Genomic DNA, 27,369 nt, shown 5'->3' on the forward strand with positions numbered 1-27,369 from the left:
ATACTTACCAATAACTCTTTCAATTACATAAACCCTATAACGTAATAAAATTGAATAATGCTACCACTCAGTTAATAAACGAATAGCAAAATCATTTCATGTAACTTCATGCAACATATGCAATGTTTAAGTCCTACACAAGTATTTTACAGCTGCCCAATATTTTCTAATACAATTCATTTTTCTTTCCCACTCCATTTTTACAGTTTGTTCAATACCAATTATTCCAGATCTCCTGCTATACAATTTGCAGTTTTGTTTCTATTCTTTAATACATTTTGCAGACTGTATATTGACACACAAACAGGAACAGAAAAAAAACAGTCTGTAACATGAGTCCTTCTGGTATGTTTATTGAGCTCTCAGTACTGTGAACAGTATTAACACTGGACCAAATCTCTCCTCTCCTCACATAGCAGCAAAGGTCGTCTGAATGCACACAGATACACACTTTCTTTCTCAGACACATTACACGCACACATTCACACATTGCCATTCACCTTCTACAGCACACAACTGGCTCATCCAGCCAGCCACTAAATAACTTTCTCTTTGGATGATGTCATCTGGAGACAAAAGAAAACACAGGCTGCAGCAGCAAGTTCTCAACACACACACACACACACACACACACACACACACACACACACACACACACACACACACAGATAATTATGAATCATTCTGTCTTGGGATATACACATACAACAGTAGTTTGTAAAAGTACATTACGGTAACATATACATTGATTAGCAAAAGCCACTATCACAGGATGGCATTACAGAAATGTGATTAAAACAATAAGGACACCATGTAAAATACCATTATGGCTGGAATGCTGTCTCTGAACAAAACGCACTCTCTTTCTCCCTTTCTTCTTCGCCTTCAAAAGGTCACTCAGAGTTCAGTTCTACAAAAGACCCTTCCCTTGAAAAAGCACGGCTGTGGCAACATCCAGCTCCTAATCGGCTTTGAGACGAACTACATCACCTTATTGACACATCAAAATATGACACGCGTGGACACGTGTCCACTCCCTCTTAAAACATTTCATGGAGTTGAAAGAAGGAGAAAAACAAAAAGTTCTGTTGCGCCATCATGGGCTATACCATGTCCATTAGCAGCATTATCCAATCGAGAGACTGTTCCACTCTCACACATACACACACTGCATGATGGTACCACTGAAACTGAATAGGAGAATTGCTAAAGGTCTGTGTCTCCCAATGAAAACATCAATTTCAATCAGCTTCCCTAGGTAAGCCGTAAACCACTCAGCAGCATCAAATGACATCACCATTTCACACCTTAAAATATGAGGCATTCTGGTCTTCCCAGTTTTATACACTTTTCTCAATACTGAATTATTTACAAACTGCAGATTTATGAAGATATATATATATATATATATATATATATATATATATATATATATATATATATATATATAAACCTTTGAAAACTTAAACAATGGAAGTGCTTTGAAGAAGGGGTGGAATAAACCATTCGCATTAAGTCTCACTGAGAGACACAGACGTTTTGTGCAATAAAGCAAAAACAGGAGACATTTACAACATTAAACACTGTATGAAGTGTACCTGTAAAAATATCACACACATAGAATTTTATATATATGCTGTGTGTGTGTGTGTGTGTATAATATACATACATATATATATATATATATATATATATACACACACACACACATATACACACACATATGCTAACAATCTGCTAAAAGCTATATATGACATCTAAACATTTTATGCAAAAGGTTGTTTAACATAAAATACATATTCATAACATGACAAATCCAAGGTATCAGATTCTTTAGAAAGTGCTATTATGAAAAATATGCCCAACTAGGAGGCTTTCCAGCATCCAACAACCTTCAGCTCCCAATGTATATTCAACAAAACCCCAACATTCATTCAGCACACAGCTCTATCATCCCTGCCCACACACACACAAACACACACACACAAAACACATGTGTACAGGGGCTTGGCTGGTTGTTTTGGGAAAAAGGATTGTGCCAACCATAGGTGTGTTTTACAGCTTCTGGAGCTGTCTATAGTCTCTGTAAAACTATCTGAAGAAATGTAACTTATTCACAACGGAGCTTCTTCACAGACTGTGTATGTCATTCAGACGTCTGCGTGTGCCTCGGATGCGACAGCACAGATCCATACAACTGAATGTTTTTTGTTTGATTATTGATGAGAATCAGAATCAGTGCAATGGACAGCATTCTGGCAGATGAGGTTGAAGGTTGTGTTGGTGTCTAAAGTCCAGGAGCAAAAAAAAAAGAAAAGAAAGAAAAGAAAAAAGAAAAAAAAATGAAGACAAACGGCAGGGGAAAGAAATGAGGGGGGTGTTTAAGAGCTGTTTGTGTCTACACATGATAGTCTTACGTAAAGTCAGTCCATGTTTCCCTTTATTGCTTTATATAGAGAAGCAGATCTGCACTGGTAAAGTTTAAGGCCCTTAAAACGAGCAGCAGCATGAAGGCAAACGGCCATAAAAAAATGTTTAAAAATAAAAAATAAAAATAAAGGCAAAACAACATGAGCCATCCACACACTGGCTCTGAGGGGTTTGGTTGCCTTTGGCTGTGTAGAGTCACTCAGATGCTGGCATTTCAGTACCCATCAGCTTGTGAGCCAACAAACAAAGTGATTTAAAAAAAAAACTTCAATGTTTAGCTTTGATGGAACTTCAACATCACTAGAAATTCAAAGTGCTAAATGGGAAAGCTATATGCACTCGGTGTCTGAGAGCAAAACTTCACTGCAAACCAAGGCACATACACATTCGTAAACCAGACAGATTGTTTTGAATGACAGCTGTCAGATGCTCAACATCTTCTACTGCTAACTCCTAAAAAGCAGATTTAAATGAGCAAGTGATATGTTTTCAAAGGCGCATAATTTAACAAGTCTCACTGACTTAAGTAATAAGTGTTGTATTGGTGTGTTTTGTGTGTGTTTAAATTAAGTGCCACGTAAGTGTAGGTGTGTGTAAGTGCTATGGTAGCTAAGTGTGTGCGCCTGTGTACGTTTGGATCACTGGAAGGCCTGGTGAAAGCGAGGCAGGGTGGTGGTTGTATTCAGGCTTGGCGAGTGTGTGTAACTTGCGGTGAGGGTGTGTGTCTGTGAAAGAGTGTGTGGATGCGTGAGCGTGTGAATGGAGGCAAGAGGATCGGGAGTGTCGTGAGAAGGCGTCATCACAGGAAGCCCCTCCTCCTGGCTGTAGGAAACCCCCAAGGCTGGCCCTGCCCCTTGACCATAGGGCAGGAAGTTAAACAAAGGAGATAGGAAGTCCAAAGATGGAGGTGTCTCTCCGGAGGACGTTGCAGCAGCACTCAGCTTCGGCACCTCCTCCGCCTGCAGCTCCAGAAGGTAGCTCTCCAGCTCAGGACGGAGTGGCGGAGGCGGAGGAGAGTAAGAGGCGTGGCCAAACAGGTAGGGGTGTGGATCTGAGGGCTCCAGCGGCTCCGCCTTCACACGCAGTGGCTCATGGCCATGGCTCTTTTTTACATGCCGAGTCAGGTGGTCCTTGCGGCCAAAGCGCTGTGCGCAGTATTGGCACAGGAAGTCCTTGCGGCCCGTGTGCACCACTAGGTGGCGCCGCACATCCTTGCGCGTGTAGAAACGTCGCTCGCAGTGCTCACACTGGTGCCGCTTCTCCTTGGCTGCAGCCGTGGCGCTTTTGCCGGCATGGGCACGCAGGTGCTCAAGCAGCAGGGTGGTGCTGGGATATGACCGCAGACACACTTGGCAGGTGAGGTCACCACGATGTGCCGCGTGCAGAGCCTGGTGCCTTCGGAAGCCCAGCTTGGTGTTGTAGCTCTTGCCGCACTCGGCACAGCTGAAAGCCTCCTTGTTGGGGTCGTGTGTATGCAGGTGGTTCTTGAGGTGGTCTTTGCGGTGGAACATTTTCTCGCAGTAGCTACATTTGTGGGTCTTCTCAGGTGAGTGCGTGGCCATGTGGCTGTGGAAACAAACTAACACGCATTATTATACTGAAAGAAAAGAAGAGCAAAAAAAAGACCATGTGTTAAGTATTATATATTATGAGGGCAGTGGTGGCTTGCCGGTTAAGGCTGTGGGTTACTGATTGGAAGGTTGTTAGTTTGAGCCCCAGAACTGCCAAGCTGCCACTGTTGGACCCTTGAGCAAAGCCCTTAACCCTCTCTGCTCCAAGGCCACCTTATCATGGCTGACCCCAACATGCTGGGATATGCGAAAAAAAATTATTTCACTGTGCTGAAATGTATATGTGACTAATAAAGACTCATCATTATAACAGAACATTTCCCACATTTAAAAAAAATTAAAACTGCCGTTAGATGCAGTCTGTACAGGATTTTGCAGAGTTATTTTGTGGTTGTTGTGGCCAAAAATGCCTGATTTTGCTGTGGCATTTTTCAAAATTTGCGATGCAAGTTGCAGAGTATTTTGTGTTGTTTTTGCGAAAAACTACTTGAATTGGTGAAATTGCAATTACACAAAATAGTTTTGCGCTGTGATGTTTGTTGGTACATGAGACCTTTCAGCTGCACTCATGTTCGACGCACGTGAATCGAAGAGGGCTTTGGCTGAATGCGTGTTGTGATGACGTCACATGACGAGTCTTGAAACTCTGCGGTAATTTTGAAAAATTGCAAGCTCTTCTGAATACTTCAGAGTTTGCTTGATTTGGTGTTAATTTCTGCAAACACGAAATCCTGGAGGGACTGTAGATAGAAGTCAATAATATTTATTATGTTAGTTTTAATATTGCGCTAACTCGATTCAACTGACCTGTGTTAAAATGAATCAAAAGTGATTATAACCCAGTCGCAAACATTCCATTGGGAGGATCACTAAGCATTCCCTAAACATTGTTTATGTCGATTTTAACTCCAAGATATGAGGCAAGATATATTTGCATGGCCATAAAATCAATCATTGCTAAGTAGAGAACAGAATATGAGGGTTAGTGCTCTGTTCTTAAGCATCTGTTAGTCAGAATGAGTGTGTGGATCCCAGTGGGACCTACCGTAGCAGTTTGTACTTTGAAACGAAGGCCTTGGTGCAGTCGGTATGCGTGCAGCGGTACGGCCTCTCGCCTGTGTGCGAGTAGGAGTGTACCTTCAGCTTCTCCACGCTGTTGAAGGCCTTCTCACAAAGCTGACAGGGGAAGTTTTTCCTCCCTTTCCCCTCTGGCCTCCTCTTCCTCACTCGATCGTGCTCTGCCGGGTTGGGGCAGTCATCGTCGGGGGTGACCGTGGCCATGGCGACTTAGCGCGGGCCAGCCACGCAGTGGACACAAGAGATGTGTCCGATCACTGACAGAGTGACAGAGGCTGACTCTTCAACACCACAGAGAGGCCAGGCACTGAGGAAGTGAGAGAGGATGATGGTAGGGTTCCACAAGAAGAAAGGAAAAAGCAGATCGGAGACTGGACAAACATCCTGCATTTCTGTTTGATAAAGCAATGATTCTTAATTCTGCTGCGGTGCAAAACACTTAATTCAACTGAAAGGTTTGTTTTTGAACAGATTTAAGTGTGTTCAATCAGGTAAACCCTAACGTATGCAGTAAACATTGGCGAACATGGTCATTCAACTCACAAATAAATGTAAGATGAACAGTGATAGGCATATCTGAATTGGGGTAAAAAGTCTACAGAGTGCGAAATGTCAGCCTGAATTTGTCTACCTTTATATCTATTTCAAGTGAGACAAACAGCAATCACAGTTGTTGGTTTAAAAAAAAAATACACAGTCCTCCTTTCTATCTAAGAGAAATATAAGAAAGTGGATGAACAAGTGAACGCAATTCTTAATAAAACTGTAACTTAGTACTTGGTTGCAAATCCCTTGCGATTGATGACTTCCTGAAGTCTGTGACTCTCAGACATCACCAGACGCTGGGTATCTTTCCTGGTTATTCTCTGCAGGCTGTTTTCAGTTCCTGCTTGTTTTGGGGACTTTTGCCTTCCGTTAAAGTAATGCATTCTACGCCATACATGGTCATAACACCATCTTTCATGTCAGATGAGGTAGTATGCTTTATATTGTGAGCAGTTCCCTTTTCTCCAAACTTTCCTCTTTCTATGACTCTTGGTACAAGTTTACCTCTGTCTCATTTAGCCCCATGTTAGAATTCTACCGGCTTTTAATGTACATTTATAAAAGGTATCAATGGTTACCTGGGGTAAATCCTCTGAGGACGTGGTGAACAACTATGTGTTTATGGGTTATGTCCTGCACAAACACTGTACCAACAAGGTGATTTGTCTTGGCAATTTGTCTGATTCATCTATTCTGCTTCTCAGTGTCATGATGGCCTCTTATACTGGCACTGACAACAGTAACACACTCCAGATGCAAATGCGAAATCTTGTATCAACTCTAGACCTTTTGTCAGCTCTGCTGCGCTTAAAGAAGTGATGTAACACGCAACTGGCCAAGAAATAACTGATCAGTCAATTACCAAAATACGTCTGGGATTATAAAATGGGAGAACTATGTATAAAAACGAGTGTAATTCCTACACGGTTCACCTGATATAAATGTAGGCTACATGTGCTTGATATTAAAGTCTTTTCATAACCATTGTTTCATCTCCAGATTCAACAGTGCTCACATACAGTGCCAAACCAGCAAAAAGTCTGTCCAATTATGGATCGACTGCATTATATGTCTCTGTTATTGGTACTGAGCAAATAAAATGCATATGTTCACAGCTTGGAGTTCCCTGCAATTTTCAAATGCATTTCCATGCACAAGCTTGCACATTTTTTATGTACATCAATCCTTGTCTTGCATCACATCCAGATTAAGAAGCAATCTTTAGACAACTCAGTTAATTACAGGATTCAATACGAAGTCTTATTCACAAGTAGTTATTACTATACATATACTATCATCCCATAGAACATCCAGTGGGATGATGGGAGATATAAGAAATAAAAAAAATAAAATAGTGACCCCTTAAACCCTCAGGACCTGGTAGTGCATCCAGAATGACTTGTCTCACTCTTGTAACTACCGATATAATTTGTATTAGTTTCACTGTAGTTAATAAATAGTAATTACTGAATAATATGCCTTAAGACAAAGAATGAAACAATTAGCTGGCATTTTAAGGAGTTCAATATTTTGACTTAAATTCTATGAAAGAACATAATTCAGAAACAAGGCAATACTGTGGTGCTGTTGGTCAAACTGAGGCTATCAATATATATTTTTTCTTACACACTGTTGGGTCTATACTTGTTTCATCCAACTATCTCTACTCAGCAATACATAGCAGAACTGTTTATCCCTTCATCACTCCCTTCTACTTCTTCTTTACATCTTTATCCATTAAGTTGTACATAAACAGCACTGCATGTATGTGATATTGTACCCAGACTACTGAGAGGTTCACGATCTACCCAACAGTACTAGACTCTTACATTTAGGACCCTAAGTTTACATCTAGGACCCTAAAAGGTTCATCAGTATGTCCCTCTGGGAGAATTGAACATTATTTGTACAGCAGTGTGTTTCTTTATCAAAGTCTAAGAAACCTTAACTATCCACATACTGACACTATGTAGTTTAATATTTCTCTATCCCACTTCAGTGTAATTCATAAACTATGGACCGAATGATCAGCATTTTTCATGAAAGGTGAGGCTGACATTTTGGTTGCATGATTGCATGAGTTAAGACTTTTCTCAGAAGACATGACACCTTATAAACATTTTATTTTGCATTTCAATGAAAGCTGAACTGTAAATCTGTCAATGTATCTTTCTAATAATTTTTATTTAACTAACCAAAAAAAACCCCATGAATAATAAAGAATTATATTGTTTTATTCATGCTAAATTGTTAGTATTATCAGAGTGCTAATTATTAACTAAAAACAAAGAAATATACTAGTGATGAACATTAGGTGAAATTATCTCCAATAAATATAATTTTTTTATGTAAATTCTACATAATTATATTTCATATATACTACATATAAAAATACATATTAATCTGACATTAATTCAGTAAATTTATTACCCAAATTGTTGAGGAAACCTTTATTCATGAGATACTTAACTAATAGATTAGGAAAATGTTTTGGTACAGAGAAAGAACTAGATACATATCAAATTAGAAACCATAATCATAAATTTGACATAGTTATCGATTCAGATAAGTATTTGCTCAGCATTGATAAACAATTCATTACCATCCAGCATCATTTAAATAACTCTAAATACAGAAATAAATATTTTATTTCAAAGAAAAGATATAAAACAGCAAAACATGCAAACATTTCTGACAGTTTGTGAACGCTATGAGTTTTTTCTCATGAAATAATTGATCAGCCTGAAGAGATGGTTTTACATCTTACAAAAGACTTTTTTGTAAAAAAAAAAAATTATAACTTTAATATTTAGATTTGAGCAACAGTACTGAAAACAAAAAAATATACATTTTTCAAACCTCAAAACTCCTAAATAACTTCTTTTAAAGTCAGATCAAACAGCACATGTACACACAACACCTACTAACAACAAAACAAAATAAAATTGCATTTTGAATATGGCAAGATGTTGCAAGATGTAACCAGCAAAAATCATTTATCTTATTTAGTTTAGTCATTTTTAAAAATTCTATAGTGAAGTAAAGCAAAAAAAAAAAAAAAAAAAGTTGAATTGCACCCCACACCAAAAACAATATTAATATGTAAATTACTGTATTAAACTACATGTTTTTCTTTTGTGACACAAACCAGAACAGTGCAATAAAATACCTATAAAAATTATTTTATTGTTTAAATATTTGATTGCTCATACAATTAGGCAGGAATGCCGCAAGAATGTTGCATTTTCAAAACATCCGAAATCATTTCATAAAATACTTTTCGATCAAGAGCATGAGTTAATCTGCGGCTCTAGAGTACACACTAACTGCCTCTGAAACCGCACACTATCTCACTACATAGTACGCCATCCTAGGTTACCATAGTTACCAGAAATCGCGTGCTATTTTCACACACTACTAAGTGCGGTAGTAGCCTGTGCGGTTTAGGACGTTGCCACGCACTTGGTTTCATCTCTCGAGCGGAAACGTGACACACACAAACACACCGAGACGCCACAAGTTGAAGTGTCGGGTTTTCATTTGCATATCCCGCACGTGGAGCTGCGTCTCCTTCACGCACACTCCAACAAACCGCGACTATCCACACGCGCCACATGAACCCCAATAAACAAATGGAGCACACACACACACACACACACACACACACAAGCCGAGCACCTACACACAAAGCCGATCAAAAGTTCCATGCGGACTACATGCGTGCCCCGGTCTGAACAGGCAACCCCCAGCCCCCTCCTTCGTCCACATTCACGCATCAGAAGAACTCCAAAAAACGTTTGCAATCAAAACTCGGACTTATCCAGCGTGCATGGTGTGGTGGTGATCGAGCGCGTCCATAAATGCAACATTATATATTCAGAAAGTTTCATGTGATACACTTGATGATAAGAACCTCATGGTCTGCACACGAACCGCACACACACACACACACACACACACACCTCTGGTGTGATGACTGACCACCCCATAGGATGTGCTAGTAATCAGCTCAATTCGATACAATCTCAGTTCACGCTCGCGCCACTGAATGCAAAGGTGAGTTTGTAAGAGGAATCAGCACGCTGTTTGTTATGGACTGAAACACGGGGTTTGTACTTGGAGGGACACGGGGGAGAAAATGTTTAGCATCGGCCAATTAGTCCCCCTTAACTTCTCCCTCCATTTTGGTTGTTTGCGATATTGACAAGCAACGTTCCTCGCGCGGATAGCCCCCTGAACCACACGGAAACGCCGTGTATTATCTCCTGGCTCCTCCGATATGATCAGTAGTAAACACGAGCACAACTCTTAAACCGACAACTTTTGTTAAATCACGTGGTGAAATGAAACTTATAGCGCATTTTCATCCAATTTCGGCATTACGCGTTGATATGGCACATGCAAACGCAATTCAGCCGACAGCACGGTGTTTACCGTCGTCTCGCGTGCATGTATGTGTCAAAACTTGAGCAGCATGAGTGCGGCGTGCATTTTATAACCTTTTTTTTTTTTTTTTTTTTTTACACCATATTTAAACGCGCGTGCGTTCGCTACGGCCACCCCGTACCACCGACGTTATTATATTCAGAGAAAAACTTAAACTGCACTAAAATTCAGAACTTTTCCCCAACTTTTTTACAACTCCGGGATTTCATCCGTTTGTTGACATTCATTTGCAGTGAACGCGACGTGACAAGACAGAGCAACTTAATTTATATGAATTTTCTATGAATTTCTATCTTCCGCTGCTTTTCTCTCAGGTCCCAAACTGGGCGCTGATTAACGCAAACTTTTTTCCCTAGCTCACCCTCACTCTCATAATTTGAATAACCCCGATATTTTAATTCAAGAACACCGTAACAATTTACTTAATTTGCGCAAAACTTACCGTGGGAGCCTTAACATCCTTTCTAGGGCGTTTCCCTTGACTTTCACCTATTTTCCGAATTTTAATAATTTTTTTCTCATATTTTTTGCTGGACGCGGCGGGCCTGAAAATTGTTTGCTTTCTCCTCTTTCCAGCAGCCATTGTGTAGGCTATGCGCTGCGGTGCAACCAAACACCGTTTGGCCACGCCTACTAGGTTGCCCCGCCCCCCCGCTCTCTGTGATTTGTGTATAACCCTGTCATTTTCATATTTCACTGTCACCGGCCGTACCTTTCAGAAAATCAAAATTTTCGGACTCGTCGGCCATTCTGTCAATCGAAATGACTTCAGTTGATTTCTATTTAAAACAATAGGTGGGTTAAAACCGCCAGAGGCTCCAAATTAGTGGCTGGAAGACCTGTCAGTCGACTGGGTAGCTGCCGGTTTATTTTAGTTTACACTGCATATTGGTCAGACTGTGCTGTCAGTCACCTGAGGGGGCGGGACTGGAGCTGGTTGAGTTTCTTATGTCGTTCAGACTGACATGAGGGAAAGCTGCTAGGTGTCTCTGTAACTCAGAGATGTTAGTACACACTGTTATCACAGCCTGATGTGCAATTACCGGTGAGTACAAATTTTAAAAACGCTTCGTTTATTTTGTTTAAACCAACGAGTTTTACCTGTGAGCCACTTACAGAGAATAAACCGTGTTAAACTGGTCACTGTGTAACAGTTAACACAACTGAGAGTCTGAGGCTAAGAGCCGCTAAAGCTAATGATAGAATTAGGACTCTGGCACTGTTGCTTGGCTACCTGAAAATTAATGAATGAATGAATCAGTGTTTTGCATATAAAACCCAACTAACTTCCCACTTCAATTAACATTTTAAAACCGCAAACACAAGGCTTTGTGCGATTTTTGTTGATTCTAAATGCTGTTTCAGTGTCACAGCCTTAGCTTAGCCTAGCGTTCTTCACCTGTTTAATTGAAGGTCAGATTGAGTGAACCACCGCCTCGAGTAGCAGCACTACAGAGCCACTGCTTTCACTTTCTGCCCGTGTGGTATTGCTCTGTGACATAACCGTTAGGTTTGAACATGACTGACTGAATGTTTAAACTTCATGAGTGCTTTATTTTCACGTTTGAAAAGTCCTCAGCATGTGTGGGAGGTTTTTTTTTAAAGACAGAGAGGGAAATGTACATTTTTTCCCTCTCATTAAAGCAAATTTCCACCCTGAAATACGTTAAAGATGCAATAGGCATTTTAGGTTCACTTTCTTACATGTCCAAAAAAACAAACAAACAAAAAAAAAACAAGCAAAAACAAACCCTGGAAGATATGTAAGCTGTTGAAGCTGTGAAAACCTGTTTGGAAAACTGAAGACCAGCCTGGAGTGCCTGTTGTGTGTCTCCGTCTGTCAGTCATTTTCGGACATAACATATTATTTTATTATCTACTGACAGACACTACACTACTTTTACAGACTCTGCAGGCCACCTAGATTGTGGGGGCGGAGCTTCGTGAACATGGGAGGGAAGGGGGTGGAGTTTAAGGCATAAAAAAAGTTATTCAAATGTGGAATTCACCCACTTAACTTTTAGTGACTTAATCTTATCTAATGCACCATTAAATATATTGATATAGCAATGTGTATGATGTGATTTTGGTGATTTGTTGGTTGAGGCTGTATTTTCATTATTCCAGGAGAACTTACCTATTGTGTGCCGTGCTGATGTCACAGGAAGACATCACTAGTGAAGATACAATGGTGGAAAAAAAAATTCAGACACGAGGGCTAATGGTCAGCTCTCACTGTTAGCTCCTGAAACTAAACAAAAACGCACAAGTGCTTCTTTTCTCTCTCACTCACCATTTTTGGCGATGTTCAGTGTCGTCATTAATGGCAAATCCACCGTAAAAGTAGTGGAGAAAGTGAACATTCTGCTTAAAGTCCCAGAATGCAATGCAGCTATTACAGCACAGTTGTGGGAAAAACTTGGTTCAGATAGTTAGCAATTTATGAGTTGAAGAGCGTGGTAGTGTTGATGGCGCCATGTAATAGCATGAAAGGTGATGTTTTGGAAGATTATCTGTTTAAGCAGAGTGTAAAGATGAGAGATGGGAGGGCTGGACGGACCAAAGGACTGAAACTCTGTTGTATCAGCCTAGAAATGAAGCAGGACTCAATGCGGTGTTCGACTCGAGGCCACAACTTGTAATTCCCAATCTCCAACCAGTAAAAGCCAAAGGAAACGCGCCCTCCTCTTGAAATTCCTCCTCGTCAACTTGGAGTAGTCTTCTCACCTATGAGTTCTTTCTCAGTTTACAGAGTGAAGTCCAATCAACATGGCTGTGCACAGCATCAGAAGTAAACATACTTGGCTTTAAATGAGTTATGCTGCAGTATATACAACAAATATTTGCTTTTGATCAATCAACATACAGACATATTCACTTGCTAAATACATATTGTTGACTATACAGTTCACTGTTTGAGGAGGGAAATATACATCACTCATCGCAAAACTGAAAACTGACCAACATGTTGTTTAAAAAAACCTTTATACCAAAAAAATGACAACTCAAAAAATTGAATTACAAAATAAATCATGGAAGCTATTGAAGATTGGGTATTCATGATAAAGATTAATATGCATGGGGTTCAGGGTGGATTTTTAATATTTTTTTAAACTGAGGAAAATGCCAAAAGTGAGCAAAGCTTCTCAAGGCCATATTGAAGCAGACAAATTGTGGTTGGGTTTTGCTGACTGCATAAATACAAATGTGTCCGTTCATGCTTGTCTTCACAACTGCTCTAAAATGTAGGAAATAGTCAAAGTAAAAGTTGTCCTTGCTGTAGATTTTCCACAGACATTTAGCACGTTTCTCACGTAACGTAAAGTTATTATTTAGTAATAACATAACATGTAAAGTCTGGTAGAGCTGCTTGTATGTACCGGAAGGTGTGTCTGATTTGCTGGTCATCACTGATACTGTAGAAGATTGTTTACAGTTTATCACAAAATACTATGCCTGTGTAACTCACGCTACCTTCAAGCCTGTATGAGTTACCTTTTTAACAGGTTACGGAGAGAGTGAGGGAAAAAAAATTTAAGAGTTGAAACCTTTTTTAAAGAAATTGGTTGTACAGCAGAATTTTCCAACACTGCAAATATATATATGGCAATAACTGATCTAAATGAATGCATCTGCATCAGTCATGTCTTCTGCATCCCAAAAGAAATGTGCAGTGCAATCGTCTCAGCTGGTTTCGGCTCCTACAGCTCCGGTAGCATGTTGCTTTGCACAGCTTAGATCTAAAGTGACACTTTGTGTACGACACTGGAATTGTATGTAAATATGCTGTTCTGGCTTTGACCACAACTCTTGTCTTTCAGCACACGTGGATCACGGGTGCGTCTGAAGGATGAGCACCAAGTCGAGTGCTGGAAAAGTTCGGAATGCAGACAGCAACCCCTGCATAGAGGTCAGTTTATGAGTAGCCGACAGTAATATGTTTCTTTTTCTCATATCAAACTTTCAGCCAATAATTTTAAATGCACTGTATGTCACAATAAATGTAATGCCAAACGAGATTAAAAATGATTGCGAAGAAATTTACTTTGTTTATTTGTTTCTTGTTTGCCTGTGTCCCCCCCTTATAAATAAGAAGTTGCGCTAATACATTTTAATTATAGATAAAAATTGCTACGATGGGGAATTTTGTGCCGGGTGGTCATGCTGGCCTGATACACAGATTAATACCTCTGGGATGGAGGTGCATGTCGTTTAGTCATTTATTGTGACATGTAACGTATCAATCAGTGCAAGAAAAAACTAATAGATTCATGAAATATGTAATAAAATAAAATAAAAAATAAATATACACTCACTGTCCACTTTAATAGGAACCCGTACACCTGCACATTTATGCAGTTATACAGTCAGCCAATCATATGGCAGCAGCTCAGTGCACAAAATCATTCAGATACAGGTCAAGAGCTTCGGTTCATGTTCATTTTAAACATCAGAATAGGAAAAAAGTGATCTCTGTGACTTTTTGTTGATTGTTGGTGCCAGATGGGCTGGTTTGAGTATTTCAGAAACTGCTGAGCTGGGATTTTCAAACCCAACAGTCTCTAGTGTTTACACAGAGTGGTGTGATTAAAAAAAAAAAAAAAAACATCCTGTGAGCGGAGATATTTCAGGCTGAAACATCTTGTTGATGAGCGAGATCAGAGGAGAATGACCAGACTGAAGAAGTCTATAGTAACTCAAATAATCACTTTTTACAACCATGGTGAGCAGAAAAGCATTTCAGAACGTGGAACACATCAAACCTTGAGGTGGATGTGCTACAACAGCAGAAAACCATATCAGGTTCCAGTCCACGAACAGAACTGTCGCTCACTCAGTGTTTTTTTTTTTTTGTTTGTTTTTTTGTACCATTCTGAGTAAACTCTAGCGACTGTTATGTGTGAAAATCCCAGGAGATCAACAGTTTATGAAATACTCAAATGTGCCCATCTGGTACCCAACCATGCCACGATGAAAGTCACAGATATCACACATTTTCCTCGTTCTGCTGTATGATATGAACATGAACTGAAGTTCTTGTCCTGTATCTGCATGGTTTTGAGCTTGTGCTGCAGCCACATGATCGGCTGATTTGATTACTGCATAAATGAACAGGTGTACAGGTGTTCCTATTAAAGTGCATGGTGAGTGTATATCCACAAGAAGATGAGCATGCGTTTAGTGATTGACTGCCAAATGGCTGAGAACAATGCTGTGTCCATTCTAGTTTACACACTTGCCCTCATGTATACTGTAGCCTTGCCTCTAATTATAATGAATTATAATTAATTCATTGCTGAAGATGTATGAGGAATGCCTTTCCTGCCTGACAAGCCCCTTGCATATTCATCCTATATCAGTAACTTCCTTAACTGACATAATTTTGGCCTCCTGTGCTTTAGTTTCTTTTTGATTTCTTCTTTTTTTTCCTTTTGCACTGCTTAGGTATATCTCTTTATTCATTTGGTGGTCACTTTTACAAAGCTGCCTAAATGTACGGCAGAATACAATCCAATCATTTATTTTGTTAAGGGAGTTCGCATTAATACAAGTACTACAAGGCTACCTTCTCTCTAACTGACCACAAACAAGTAGAGAATGGTTGTAGAAAGGACTGGAGAGAGCCTCTGCTAAACACACACTCGCTCATACGCTCACACAACGACGGAGAGACACACAGCAAGTGCTTGTACTCAGGAGAGTTAAACACACACGACATGTGATATTTCTTTTAGTTTAGATTGTATTAATTAATGTGTATTACTTTGTCTCTGTGTAGGAGAGTGATGGTTCCCAAAAGTGCCTGGAAGCATATAACTATGATAAAAACATGTGCTCTGCATACTTCTTGAAGTATAAGAATTGCCGGAAATACTGGGTGAGTATTTTAACTCCACACAGCACAAGTTTTCCCAACAAATTAAAGCTCTCCAGATCGCAAGCAATATATTGTTTACATCGACGTACACATTGGTCAAATCGGAGCCATCTACACAAGTATTTACTGCTGAGCATAACAGAAAATTGTAAAGCAGTATCAGGCTTATTTTAACTAACAGGCCACATTACATTTAGTCTCAGAGACAAGTGGTTCACATAAAAAAAAAGGTTTAGTGACCAATAACGCATTAGTAATTACTTTTAAATGTGTCCATTTATCTGAAAGGTACATTCTGAATGCATAAACTGGTATTTATACGTAGATGTGTTAAATGATATAGAACATAGCACATCTTGTATCAGACCACCCAGTTTGAAGGTGAGCAATAATATAGGAACATGTGACTGACAGGTGTTACCCAGGTGTGTCCTGTTAGATTGATTGCTTAAACTATAAATAGCTCTGAACATCTATTCTTGGTTTTAGCCTTCAGTTTCACCTTTACTTTATTTGTTTTTAAAAAGAATAAGCCAATATGAAGATCAGAGAGCTGCCTATGGGAGAAAAGCAAGCCATTTTGATGGTGAGAAAAGAGGGAAAATCAATCAGAGGCACTGCACAAACACTGGCCAATACAACTATTTGTAATGTTGTGAAAAATAAAGAAACCTCTGGTGTACTGAGCAACAGACACTGAATGGGTCGGCCACGGAAAACGCCAACAGCTGATGACGGAAACATTGTGGGAGCTGTGAAGAAAAACCCAAAACCAATAGTCAGTGACATCACAATCCAGCTTTTGAAGAAGACTTTGAGAACAGAGATATAGAGACCATACCACAAGATGCAAACCACTCATCAGCAGTAAGAATCGGAAAGCCAGATTGGAATTTGCAAAGAAATACAGAGATGAGCCACAAAATTTCTGGAACCAAATTTAACCTCTACCAAAGTGACGGAAAGGCCAAAGTGTGGAGAAAGAAAGGATCTGCTCGTGATCCAAAACATACAAGCTCATCTGTATAACATGGTGGAGGTAGTATCATGGTTTGGATGGCTGATCCAAAACACACTGCCAACTCAACTGAGGACTTTATTAGGGGTGAAAAGTGGAAGGTTTTAGACTGGCCAAGTCAATTACCCGACCCAATTGAGCAGCTTTTCACCTCCTGAAGAGGAGACTGAATGGAGAAACCCCCAGAAACAAACAAAAACTGAGAGGCTGTGGTAAAAGCCTGGAAAAGCATCACAAAAGAAGAAACCAACAATTTGGTGATGTCAGTGAGTCTCAGGCTTGATACAGTTATTGCAAACCAGGTATATGCAACCAAATATTAAGTGTTCCTTACTTTAATTTATTTCAAAACTTATCTGTTCCTATACATTTGCTCAGCTAAAAATTGGCTGGTCTGATACAAAAGGTTTTATGTTTTATTTTGTTTAACACATAACCAGGAAATAAAATCTGAAATCCTAAACTCTCGTCTCATATCCATCTTTAGATCTCAAACCCAAATGTCTTTGGCGTATATCACAAACAAATGAACTGGCCTTGCCTTGCCAGTAGTTTCAGAGGGGACTGTGTACACTGTGGCTTGCATAAATATTCACCCCCCATAGAATTGGGAAGTGGAGGAGGGAGACGTTTTTACATATTTTTGTCTTAGACCCATGTCCAGCATGTATGTATGCATGTATACTCACTAAGCACTTTATTAGGAACACCTGTACACCTACTCATTCATGCAATTACCTAATCAGCCAATCGTGTGCCAGCAGATTTGGGTAATGTTCATATGAACCTTCAGAATAGGGGGAAAAATGTGATCTTAGTGATTTTGACCGTGGCATGATTGTTGGTGCCCGATGGGCTGGTTTGAGTGTTTCCATATCTGCTGATCTTCTGGGATTTTCACACACAACATTCTCTAGAGAATATTCAGAATGGTGCAATAAAGAAAAAACACCCAGTGAGCTGGAGTTCTTCAGAAGGAAACGCATTGTTGATGAGAGAGGACAACGGAGAATGGCCAGACTGGTCTCAGCTGACAGAAAGGCTACAGTAACTCAGATAACCACTCTGTACAACTGTGGTGAACAAGCATCTCAGAATGCACAACACGCTGAACTTTGAGGTGTATGAGCTACAACTGCAGACGATCATGTCAGGATCTACTTCTGTCAGCCAAGAACAGAATTCTGAGCTGCAGTGGGCACAGACTCACCAAAACTAGACAGCTGAAGACTGGAAAAACGTAGCCTGGTCTGATGAATCTTAATTTCTGCTGAGGTGCACAGATGGTAGGGTCAGAGTTTGGCACCAACAGCATGAATATATGCACCCAACCTGCCTTGTGTCAACAGTCCAGGCTGGTGGAGATGGTGTAATGGGGTGGGGAATGTTTTCTTGGCAAACTTTGCTCCCGTTAATACCAATCAATCATTGTTTGAATTCCACAGCCTGTTTGAGTATTGTTGTTGACCATGTGCATCCCTTCATGCCCACAATTTACCCATCTTCTAATCGATACTTCCAGTATTATAACACACCATGTCAGGAAGCAAATGTCGTTCCTAACAAAGTATTCGGTGAGTGTATGTATATTTTGTATGTGCAGTATGTATGTTAAACTGTATAAAAATTTTCCCCTCAGCATACTGTGATGCTCCAGCGCAGGCGTGAAGGTATAAAGCCTGATATGCCTACAGCAACAGAGAGAGAAGAAATGCTAGCTTCTCTGGGAGGGAAGCCCTACTGAAACTAACTGACTTTTAATAGCAGAACACTGACTGTGCCTCTCTGAGGTGAAGTATGTGTGGATTAGTGCATCCTTCTAATAGGGAGCCTTAAAAACTTTATTTATACTTCGGCCCAGTGGGCAGAGGGGTGTGTGTGTGTGTGTGTGTGGGGGGGGGGGGGGGGGGGGGTATTTGTGTGCACATACTTGTTATGGAGTTGTTTGTGTGTACTTGAGAGAGTGCAAGTGCTTGAACACGTGTTTTTGAACACGTGCTTGTTTTTGAACAGTTCCTGTGTTAATCATTCTCTGAATCTGGCTGATCTACATGTCAATCATGTGCAGTTATAATATCTCATGAGTATTCAGTCTGAATATTAACAAGAGTCAAATAAACAATGAAAGTAAAACTGTTGTTGTTTCTTCTTCACTATAAATTGTAAGGGTTTATTTTTCTGTTGTCCACAAAATGAGTGAGCTGTACATTTTAATTACCAGTCCTGTAGTCTGTGAAGGCTTGCACTTCCTGCAGTGGCCTCATGAGGGTGATAGGATACTACACTGCATATATTAGTGGCTGACTGTAAATCACCACTTTTTGCTTCAAGCAGGCTCCCCGTATGGACTTGCTGTGATTTTGTGGTTTTCAGAAAAACAGTCCCCAAGTGACTACAGATGCCTCAGTAACCTTTGTGTGTTTTGTAGTAAGCACTGAGAACAGCCAACCTGTTACTAATCAGACAAGCTGTTGCGTTGTGTGCAATGTGTTTGTCATCTCTTACTCGAGTCACGACTCCTTATGAATAATGTGCTAGTGGGATTCTGGCTTGATGATGCTGCATATGTTGCATATAAAATGGTCAAAAAAAAAAATTCCTTGAAGTCATTATCAGTTTCACAATCTTCTGCTTTTCGCTCAAAGGCGTTGCTGGTACCATGCATGCTGGTTCAGACTCAAGGCAATCACAGAACCCCCTGCCTCCAAATTTGCTACTGAAAGATAAATGAGCCATCATTGACATTCCTCTTAAATAGTAATAGGTTATCATGAACGAATACGGAGTAATGGTAGGTTATTAACATAATGGTGGATAAAGTGTGATTTGATTGCGCCACTCTGTGTTCACTATTATTGTTGGTGCAGTAATCATCTGTACAGAGTAAATGTTCCCCGAAGGCATGTGATCCATCTCGAGGATGAATGGTTGTGAAATGCAGTGCTTCACGCAGTTGTTCATCAGGCTCAGTGAAAATGACAAACAGCATTTCATACCAAGGAGCTGAACATCTCAAAATCAGATGCTTTCATGGGTCTGTGTGTAATTTTAAAAAATAATCACATCAAGGATGTAGTACCAGCAAATTTCCATGCCTATTAAAGAAGCTTGCTATGAATCCAAAGAGCAAACAAATGCACAACAAAATCACAAACTATAAGGTGAATAAATAAACATGTTCACATAATCAGTGGTTTATAAGCTTTACCGGGGTTCACACTGAATGGTGTTTTAGTTGCTAAACCTGTTTGGTGTTAGTTAAGAAATAAAAATTCAATATTCAAATGATTTTTAAAAGAGCCACAGAAACTATTCATTCAATATGTGTACACTGTGAACTTCATTAGATTTATTTCATGATACATTTACAACCAATATGTTGTAGCTGCTTCAGATTACAAATTAGTATCTTCATAAAATACAAACAGTATTGTTCTACACATCTAGACAGACAATACAATTATTACATTGTTATTATACTGGAACATTTGATTTATTCTCCAGATTAAGTGCGTTGAGTGGTTATAGCTTAGAGCCAATAGTAGTTTGCATTGACATGCTTGTATATAGTTAAATAATAATTCTTCATTGCTTTATTCATCTCCGTGCAGCTTTGGTCCACCCTATTAATAACTAATGTCACTGAAAACACAGCCGATGTTCCTGAAGCTCTACGGAGGGGGTTCATGTTTCCTCAGACTTCAGTTGCTCTTCTTGCCATGCCCTTTGAACTTAGCCATAAAGTCAAATGCTCCTAAATATTCACCAAGCAGTACTCCTAATTTAACAGGCAAAATACTGTTAGAAAAAAAAGAAAGAAAAATAATTATTATATGTTCATTCAAAAACAAGGATATAATTTTTTTTTTTTTATAAATCAATGAATCTACATTTTAATGAAATGTTTAATGTATATGGCATGAGCAATAAAAATCCCAAACTGCTCTCTACTATGGCTGTACATCATGTTTATACAGTATTTCCATATATTTTCCAGTGTATACATATATATATATATATATATATATATATATATATATATATATATATATATATATATATATTCACATAAATGTGTCTGAAGTGTGCATTTTAAAATACAAAAGAGTATTTGATTGATGTGTATAAATAACCCGCGTAATTTGTATGAAAATGCTTTTGCATTCTGTATTTCTAACATCATGTATGCTAACACTTCAGCGCTTACGTAAGTATTACTGTTCATATTTTATAAGAACTGAAACCGTGCTACCAAACACCTGACTGACTTGTCCGAGAGGAAAAGGAGATGTAGCAATCAGCACGACTGTCTCGAGACGATCCATGTTGCAAAACCCACAACTGCTGTTTAAATGATTCCGCATGATCTGTAATGCGCTGCTATGATCATGTAGTGCTTTGACGGCAGAAAAATACAGCAGGTCAACATTTGTGGTGCGGTAATGCTTCGTAAACCATAGAGACAGAATAACTGATTGACCTTTTTCCAATTTAGTTCTGACCACCAGTGTGTTTTCTAAAAGGGTACTTAGTGTTAAAATTCTATACCAGAATAAAACCCTATACCCTATTCTGGTGCATTTTTGTTGCAGTATTTTGGGCGTTGTTGCATCGTATGCCAATTCCTGATCTTAAAGCTAAACCGTACACCAAAAAGACGTAGTATAATCAACACTCCTACATGCGTGCAGACGCTCATACAAACGCAAATAACAATTCAGCAGAATCTTGGCACAAGATCAGTCAGACATGTAAGTGGTTTATCCATTATGGCATCATAGTCTGGTCTCGCTAATTAAATTCTTAAATTATGGCACAATTATGCTTGAGTTCAAAGAGATTTAAGCATAAGCAGCAGAGAGAGGTATGTGTGTGTACATGGACACATACACACAAACACACAGAGTATAGAGACGAAGAGAATCCTGCATACACTGTACAAATACTGGGTACACGCAGTGCGCACAGCAGTGTAGGTTGATTCCTGGAATGACTTAAAGCGTAAATCTGACTTACTTCTTTAGAGCGATGGATAGATAGATGCTACGAGGCAGATATAGATAGACTTGATCTCTCCGAACAGCATCAACAATTTTTCGACACACGTAATCCGGCTCTAAAATGGGCATGAGTCTCGGCCACCTACAAAAATACACAAACTCCCATTAGGAGTCATTGTAATCCGTTAACATACAGTATGTGTAGAATAATTATTAAAGTACATCTCCATTTCTTGGTCCTTAAAATTTCACAACTGTATTTTTATCTCACAGACCTGACCTCTTTGATTCAGGGAATTTATTAAATGTTAATTTCATTAGTTTGTTCATAAGGTATATTAAGACTGGATATCTTAGAGCATCTGTACTATGATGTAAAGTCATATCCCTGTCAGGTTAAGTAGTTTTTTTTTTTTTTTTTTTTTGATAATGTAAAGAGTTCTCTCATATAGTACAAATTGGTAGTTAGTTAGTAGTCTATTAGCTATATTCTAACTAGGCTATGATTAGGGTGAAATGAAGTTTTCATAACTAGTGAGTCTTCTTTGTGGCCCAATATCTATGTTCAACTTTCACATTGTCTTAGGTTCCCTCGATTACTCTTTTTTGTTCTAATAACTTCTAATAAAGAAGCTAGCTCACAACAGTGTTTGGGATAGACCATGGTTTAATAAATATTTCTACTGGATGCATGATAATTAATATGAGCAGCCACAATGTATCTTGATCTTCTAATATATATATATATATATATATATATATATATATATATATATATATATATATATATATATATATATATATATATATATATATCTTAACGAATGAAAATAAACTCAGCAAAAAAAATGAAACGTCCCTTTTTAAGGAGACTGTATTTTAAAGATAATTTTGTAAAATCCAATTGAGCTTTACAGATCTTTATTGGAAAGGGTTTAAACAGTGTTTTTCATGCTTGTTCAATGAACCATAAATTATTGCACATGCACCTGTGGAACAGTCCTTAAGACACGAACAGTTTACAGGCAATTAAGGTCACAGTTACAATAACTTGGGATACTAAAGAGACCTTTCTACTGACTCTGAAAAACACCAGAAGAAAGATGCCTATGGTTCCTGCTCACCTGTGTGAACATGCCATAGGCCTGCTGCAGGGAGGCATGAGGACTGCAGATGTGGCCAGAGCAATAAACTGCAATGTCTGTAATGTAAGACGCCTAAGACAGTGCTGCAGGGAGACAGGAAGTACAGCTGATCGTCCTCGCAGTGGAAAATTACATTTAACCAGACGTGATGGAGAACTTGTAAATGTCTTGGTGGAAGAGTGGAGTAACATCTCACAGCAAGAACTGACAAATCTGGTGCAGTCCATGATGACGAGATGCACTGTAGTACTTAAAGCAGCTGATGGCCACCACATACCCGACTGTTACTTTTGATATCGACCCCCTCCTTTGTTCAGGGACTCATTATTCCCTTTCTGTTTGTCAAATGTCGGTGAAACTTGTTCAGTTTATGTCTCAATTGTTGAATGTTTTTATGTTCATACAAATATTTACACATGTTAAGCAATTTGCTGGAAATAAACGCAGATGAATATGAGAGGACGTTTCTTTTTTTGCTGAGAATATTTGGTATATTGTAATTTTATAACAGCTAATACCAGATAGATTTGAATATATTCAAGAAATTTTCACTTGCAGTCATTTTTGCAACACACACCTCTGCGACATCTAACAAACACACACTGATCATTCAAATAAAAACTGGCATCTCAGACATTACTCTGGGCTAGTAACACAATATGCCTCTGGTTCTCTTTTGTCATTTTGTCTATTTTAAAAAGCTGAATGAAAGTACTTGAAAATAAGCCCAAATGAAATACTAACATATGTAAAACTTCTCATTCTTGTGTATTAGCAAGCATTCAAATTTTTTCCCACATAAAACATGGTGACTGCACTTAGGGCTGGGCGATATATTGACATTGTGATAAACAATTGCGTGATACACTTTTCTGAGATATCGGTGGTATAGTGATGTATTATTCAAAACTTTTTTAATAATTACAAATTAAATGGTACTAAATTGATGTCGTTGATTTGATATATATATATTTTTATCTTCTTTGTAGGCATTAAAAAAAAGTATTGTCAAAAGTTTTTTTTTTATTATTTTGTTTATTTTACTACTGTTTTGCAGACAGTTTCTTAGCTAAATTATATATCGTGATATAAATCATGTGTCGTATAAATGTCGTCAAGTATCACAATGATATTTTTGTCATATCGCTCAGCCCTAACTGCACTCCACCTTTCTCCAAACAAATGTTTTAGAAACTGAAATACTTTTTGTGAGTCTTACTTTGTGTTAGCTCCATCAAACATTCCAGTGTTGATGAAGAAGGGACACACTATGGTGGTCTTCACTCCATCACAGCCAATAGCCAACATCTCAAGAGCCATGGACTCTGCAAAGCCTACTGCCGCAAACTTGCTAGCACAGTAATCTGTCACACACACACACACACACACACACACACACACACACACACACCTGTTAGACTGGATAATTGTTAAATAAGGGTGAAGTCAGTGTTTACAGTCACACAAATTGTGTTGTGGGCGTATACCTGCCAGTCCGCTGACACCGATAAGGCCAGCTGAGCTAGCTATGCTGACCAAATGGCCATGGTTTGCAGCAATCATCGCTGGGAGAAAAGCCTTGCACGTCTAAAGAAAGAAGCAAGATCATTGTGATGCACAAGATTTTCCTGTGCTTGTGGTTGCAGTAAATAGTGTAAATGTACAGGTGTGTATGTGGAGAAGAAAGTGAGACTGAAAGGTTATGTCATAGTAACTCACCCAGAAATGGGCCATGCTGTTGACCTCCATAGTCTTCTCTATATGCGAGTCTGGAGATTGCAGGAACTTTTTCCCTGTGACAATGCCGGCATTGTTCACCAGAATAGTGATGTCACCCACTTCACGTTTGACCTAAAAAGCCAAGCAAATTCTATCAGCTTTATCTATCTTTTACTGGACAACAGTGGCTTAATGCTTTCATTAATAAGAGCTCTATTCTCCAGTACAATTTAGCTGTGTTTGGAATCAAGAGGTTTTTGTATTTTATGTGCCAGTTGCGATGTCAACATTATTTTATATGTTTGTGAATGTGAAATCAGTTATGTTAAAATATGTCTGGGTTCAGTCATCCATGTCATGTCTAGTAGCATACATTTCAAAATATAAATTAAATTTCATGGACCCAATCGGTATATATTTATTTTATGAACCTAATCCAACTATTCTAATATCCGGCTCAGGATTGCAGGCCAAGTAGTTAGTTCATTTCCTCTCTAGCCTTGCCTCTGTCTAGTAGTACTGAACTGAAAGGGGTAAAAAAAAAAAAATCCTCAGGTGAGTGCTCAAATACCTTAATGAGTTACTTAAAACTTACTTTCTAGTGCACTTTATTTTGAATTGTAAGTAGTAAGCCAAGGGTAACTGGACTTCTCTGGTTTATCTGTATTGTATCTCTTCTTCTAGACCTATAGCCTGTCGTGGTTATTTTCTGGAGTGAGATTAAGGCCTCTTGTTACATAAGGTTTAACGTTTAAGGTTCCACGCTTTCAAAAATTCTGTTTGTGTCTCTGTGTGTGGGTAAGTATTTGTTTCTCTGTGAGGGTTGAATATCCTATTACAGATAAGTGCAGATAAATTTGACCTTGTATGGATGTATTTATTTATTTATTTTGTAAAAGATGGGACTTTTACATGAAATGCAAATGATTTTAGATTAAAACAGCAACCAATAGGTTAGTCGTAAAGCCGTATTTAGCGACAGTATTACACTTGTACAGACAGTAGTGTGTGTCCCTACCCGGTCCGCCACTTTGTACACCTCCTCTCGGCTGCTGCAGTCGCAGGTGTAGGTGTGCGCTCGCGCGCCGTGTGTTTCCTTGATAAGGCGCGCGGTCTCCAGGTTCCCCGCCTCGTCGATGTCCCAGAGCACAAGGCGCGCGCCGAGTCGCGCGAACTCCAGCGCCATGATCCGGCCGAGTCCAGATCCAGCTCCGGTCATTAACACCACCTCTCCCTCAACACTCTTCCTCCGCACCGGCACAAACAGCCGGAAAAACGCCTCCAGGTAGTAGACCACCGACAACGAGAGAACCTTCAGAGTCTCTAAGAAGAAGTTCATGGCGGAAAAAGAGCGAGGTCTGGACACAAGGAGTGAGTCTGAGTGAAGAAGCAGCTTTGTGTTTACAGTAAGCTTACAGTTTCACTCAGTACATGCAGTTCAGTCAGTTGAATCACCTCAGGCCATGAGTCCATCGCCGCGTCCATTCGCTTTTGTAGGTAAACAAGCAGTAAACAGTTGACCTTCGGTCGCTAAAACATCAATTACATGTTTACCTCCAATACAAAGGTCGGTATTAGTGCAGCGGGCTCGGTAACGGTACAGGATGTGGAAGGCGCGGTCACCTGTTAACTATTTGTGTGCCGAGACGCACTGAGCTGTGAATCTGTAGCGTACACACATTTCACCTGATAATCAGTGACTACGTTTACACGGACAGCAGCAATCTAATTACTGACCTTATTCTGAATAAGACAATATTGTGATTAAGGTGTTTACATGAGTTGCTTTTAGAATATTCCTTTCATGTTCAGGTTTTACGTGTTATAGATCATAATGACATTAATGACACACATCATTACGTCACTGCGCCACGCCGTCCGACGTTCCTCCAGAATTTCACGTATCAACATACAGTTGGTCTTCGCTATGGTACCGTATCCTGTGCAAATAGACGACTGCTTGAAGCCGTGGGCTGCGTCCCAAATCGCACACTTACATATTATATAGTAGCCAAAATACATGTATTTCGCCTACTATGTAGCAGGTAAGTATGTGGTTTGGGACACAGCGGTGCTCTCTTGTTTGCTGTAAAACGGTTGAGCACTGTGTGTGATCGTGTCCTGTCGCAAAATGTGGTGAAAATTCCCATACAACGTTAATAGTCTGATTCGGTAATGCAATTAAAACAGGAATACTCCACGTCTTAATTCAATTTGTGTTTACTTCGAGTATGACTTTAATCGGATTAAGGTAATAAAAAATTGCTGTTTACATGGTAGTTTCTTAATCAGAGTATTGTCTTAATCGGGTTAATATTGGATTATTGGTGCCCATGTGAATCTACTGAGTGGTGGAACTAGAGTTTTATACATGGGGTGACCACTGAACGTTCAGGGGTCCCCACACACACACACACACACACACACACACACACACACACACACACACAATGTTGGGTTTCCATGTTTTATCGGGAATTTCCATAATGATTTTATACTGTACAAACTGTATTTTCTATCCCCTAAAACTATCCATCAC

General features: G+C 39.3%; 4 protein-coding genes across 7 annotated transcripts in view; 1 reads left to right on the forward strand and 3 right to left on the reverse strand.

Annotated features, from left to right (window-relative positions):
- zgc:56231 (KISc_KIF23_like and GBP_C domain-containing protein) overlaps positions 1-27,369 on the reverse strand; it is a 185,905-nt gene that overhangs the window by 14,825 nt on the left and 143,711 nt on the right. The window lies entirely within an intron of this gene.
- On the reverse strand, positions 338-10,679 carry plag1 (pleiomorphic adenoma gene 1). Its single transcript, XM_017470994.3, has 3 exons — positions 10,513-10,679; positions 5,047-5,385; positions 338-3,996 (listed from the first exon to the last, which is right to left on the reverse strand). Exons 2-3 carry the CDS (start codon positions 5,280-5,282, stop codon positions 3,069-3,071), a joined length of 1,164 nt encoding a protein of 387 aa, XP_017326483.1. The 5' UTR covers positions 5,283-5,385; positions 10,513-10,679; the 3' UTR covers positions 338-3,068.
- chchd7 (coiled-coil-helix-coiled-coil-helix domain containing 7) lies at positions 11,050-19,099 on the forward strand. The gene is given in 4 exon segments (NM_001200953.1): positions 11,050-11,115; positions 13,892-13,980; positions 15,850-15,948; positions 18,606-19,099. Coding segments are annotated over 3 exon segments (264 nt in total). The 5' UTR covers positions 11,050-11,115; positions 13,892-13,920; the 3' UTR covers positions 18,711-19,099.
- sdr16c5b (short chain dehydrogenase/reductase family 16C, member 5b) lies at positions 20,294-26,407 on the reverse strand. The gene is made up of 6 exons (XM_017472774.3): positions 25,849-26,407; positions 24,831-24,962; positions 24,599-24,698; positions 24,331-24,475; positions 21,983-22,108; positions 20,294-20,764 (listed from the first exon to the last, which is right to left on the reverse strand). The coding sequence occupies exons 1-6, from the start codon at positions 26,167-26,169 to the stop codon at positions 20,668-20,670; spliced, it is 921 nt and encodes a 306-aa protein (XP_017328263.1). The 5' UTR covers positions 26,170-26,407; the 3' UTR covers positions 20,294-20,667.

Source organism: Ictalurus punctatus, chromosome 7 (genome assembly GCF_001660625.3).
Source record: "Ictalurus punctatus breed USDA103 chromosome 7, Coco_2.0, whole genome shotgun sequence".
Classification (NCBI taxonomy): Eukaryota; Metazoa; Chordata; class Actinopteri; order Siluriformes; family Ictaluridae; genus Ictalurus; species Ictalurus punctatus.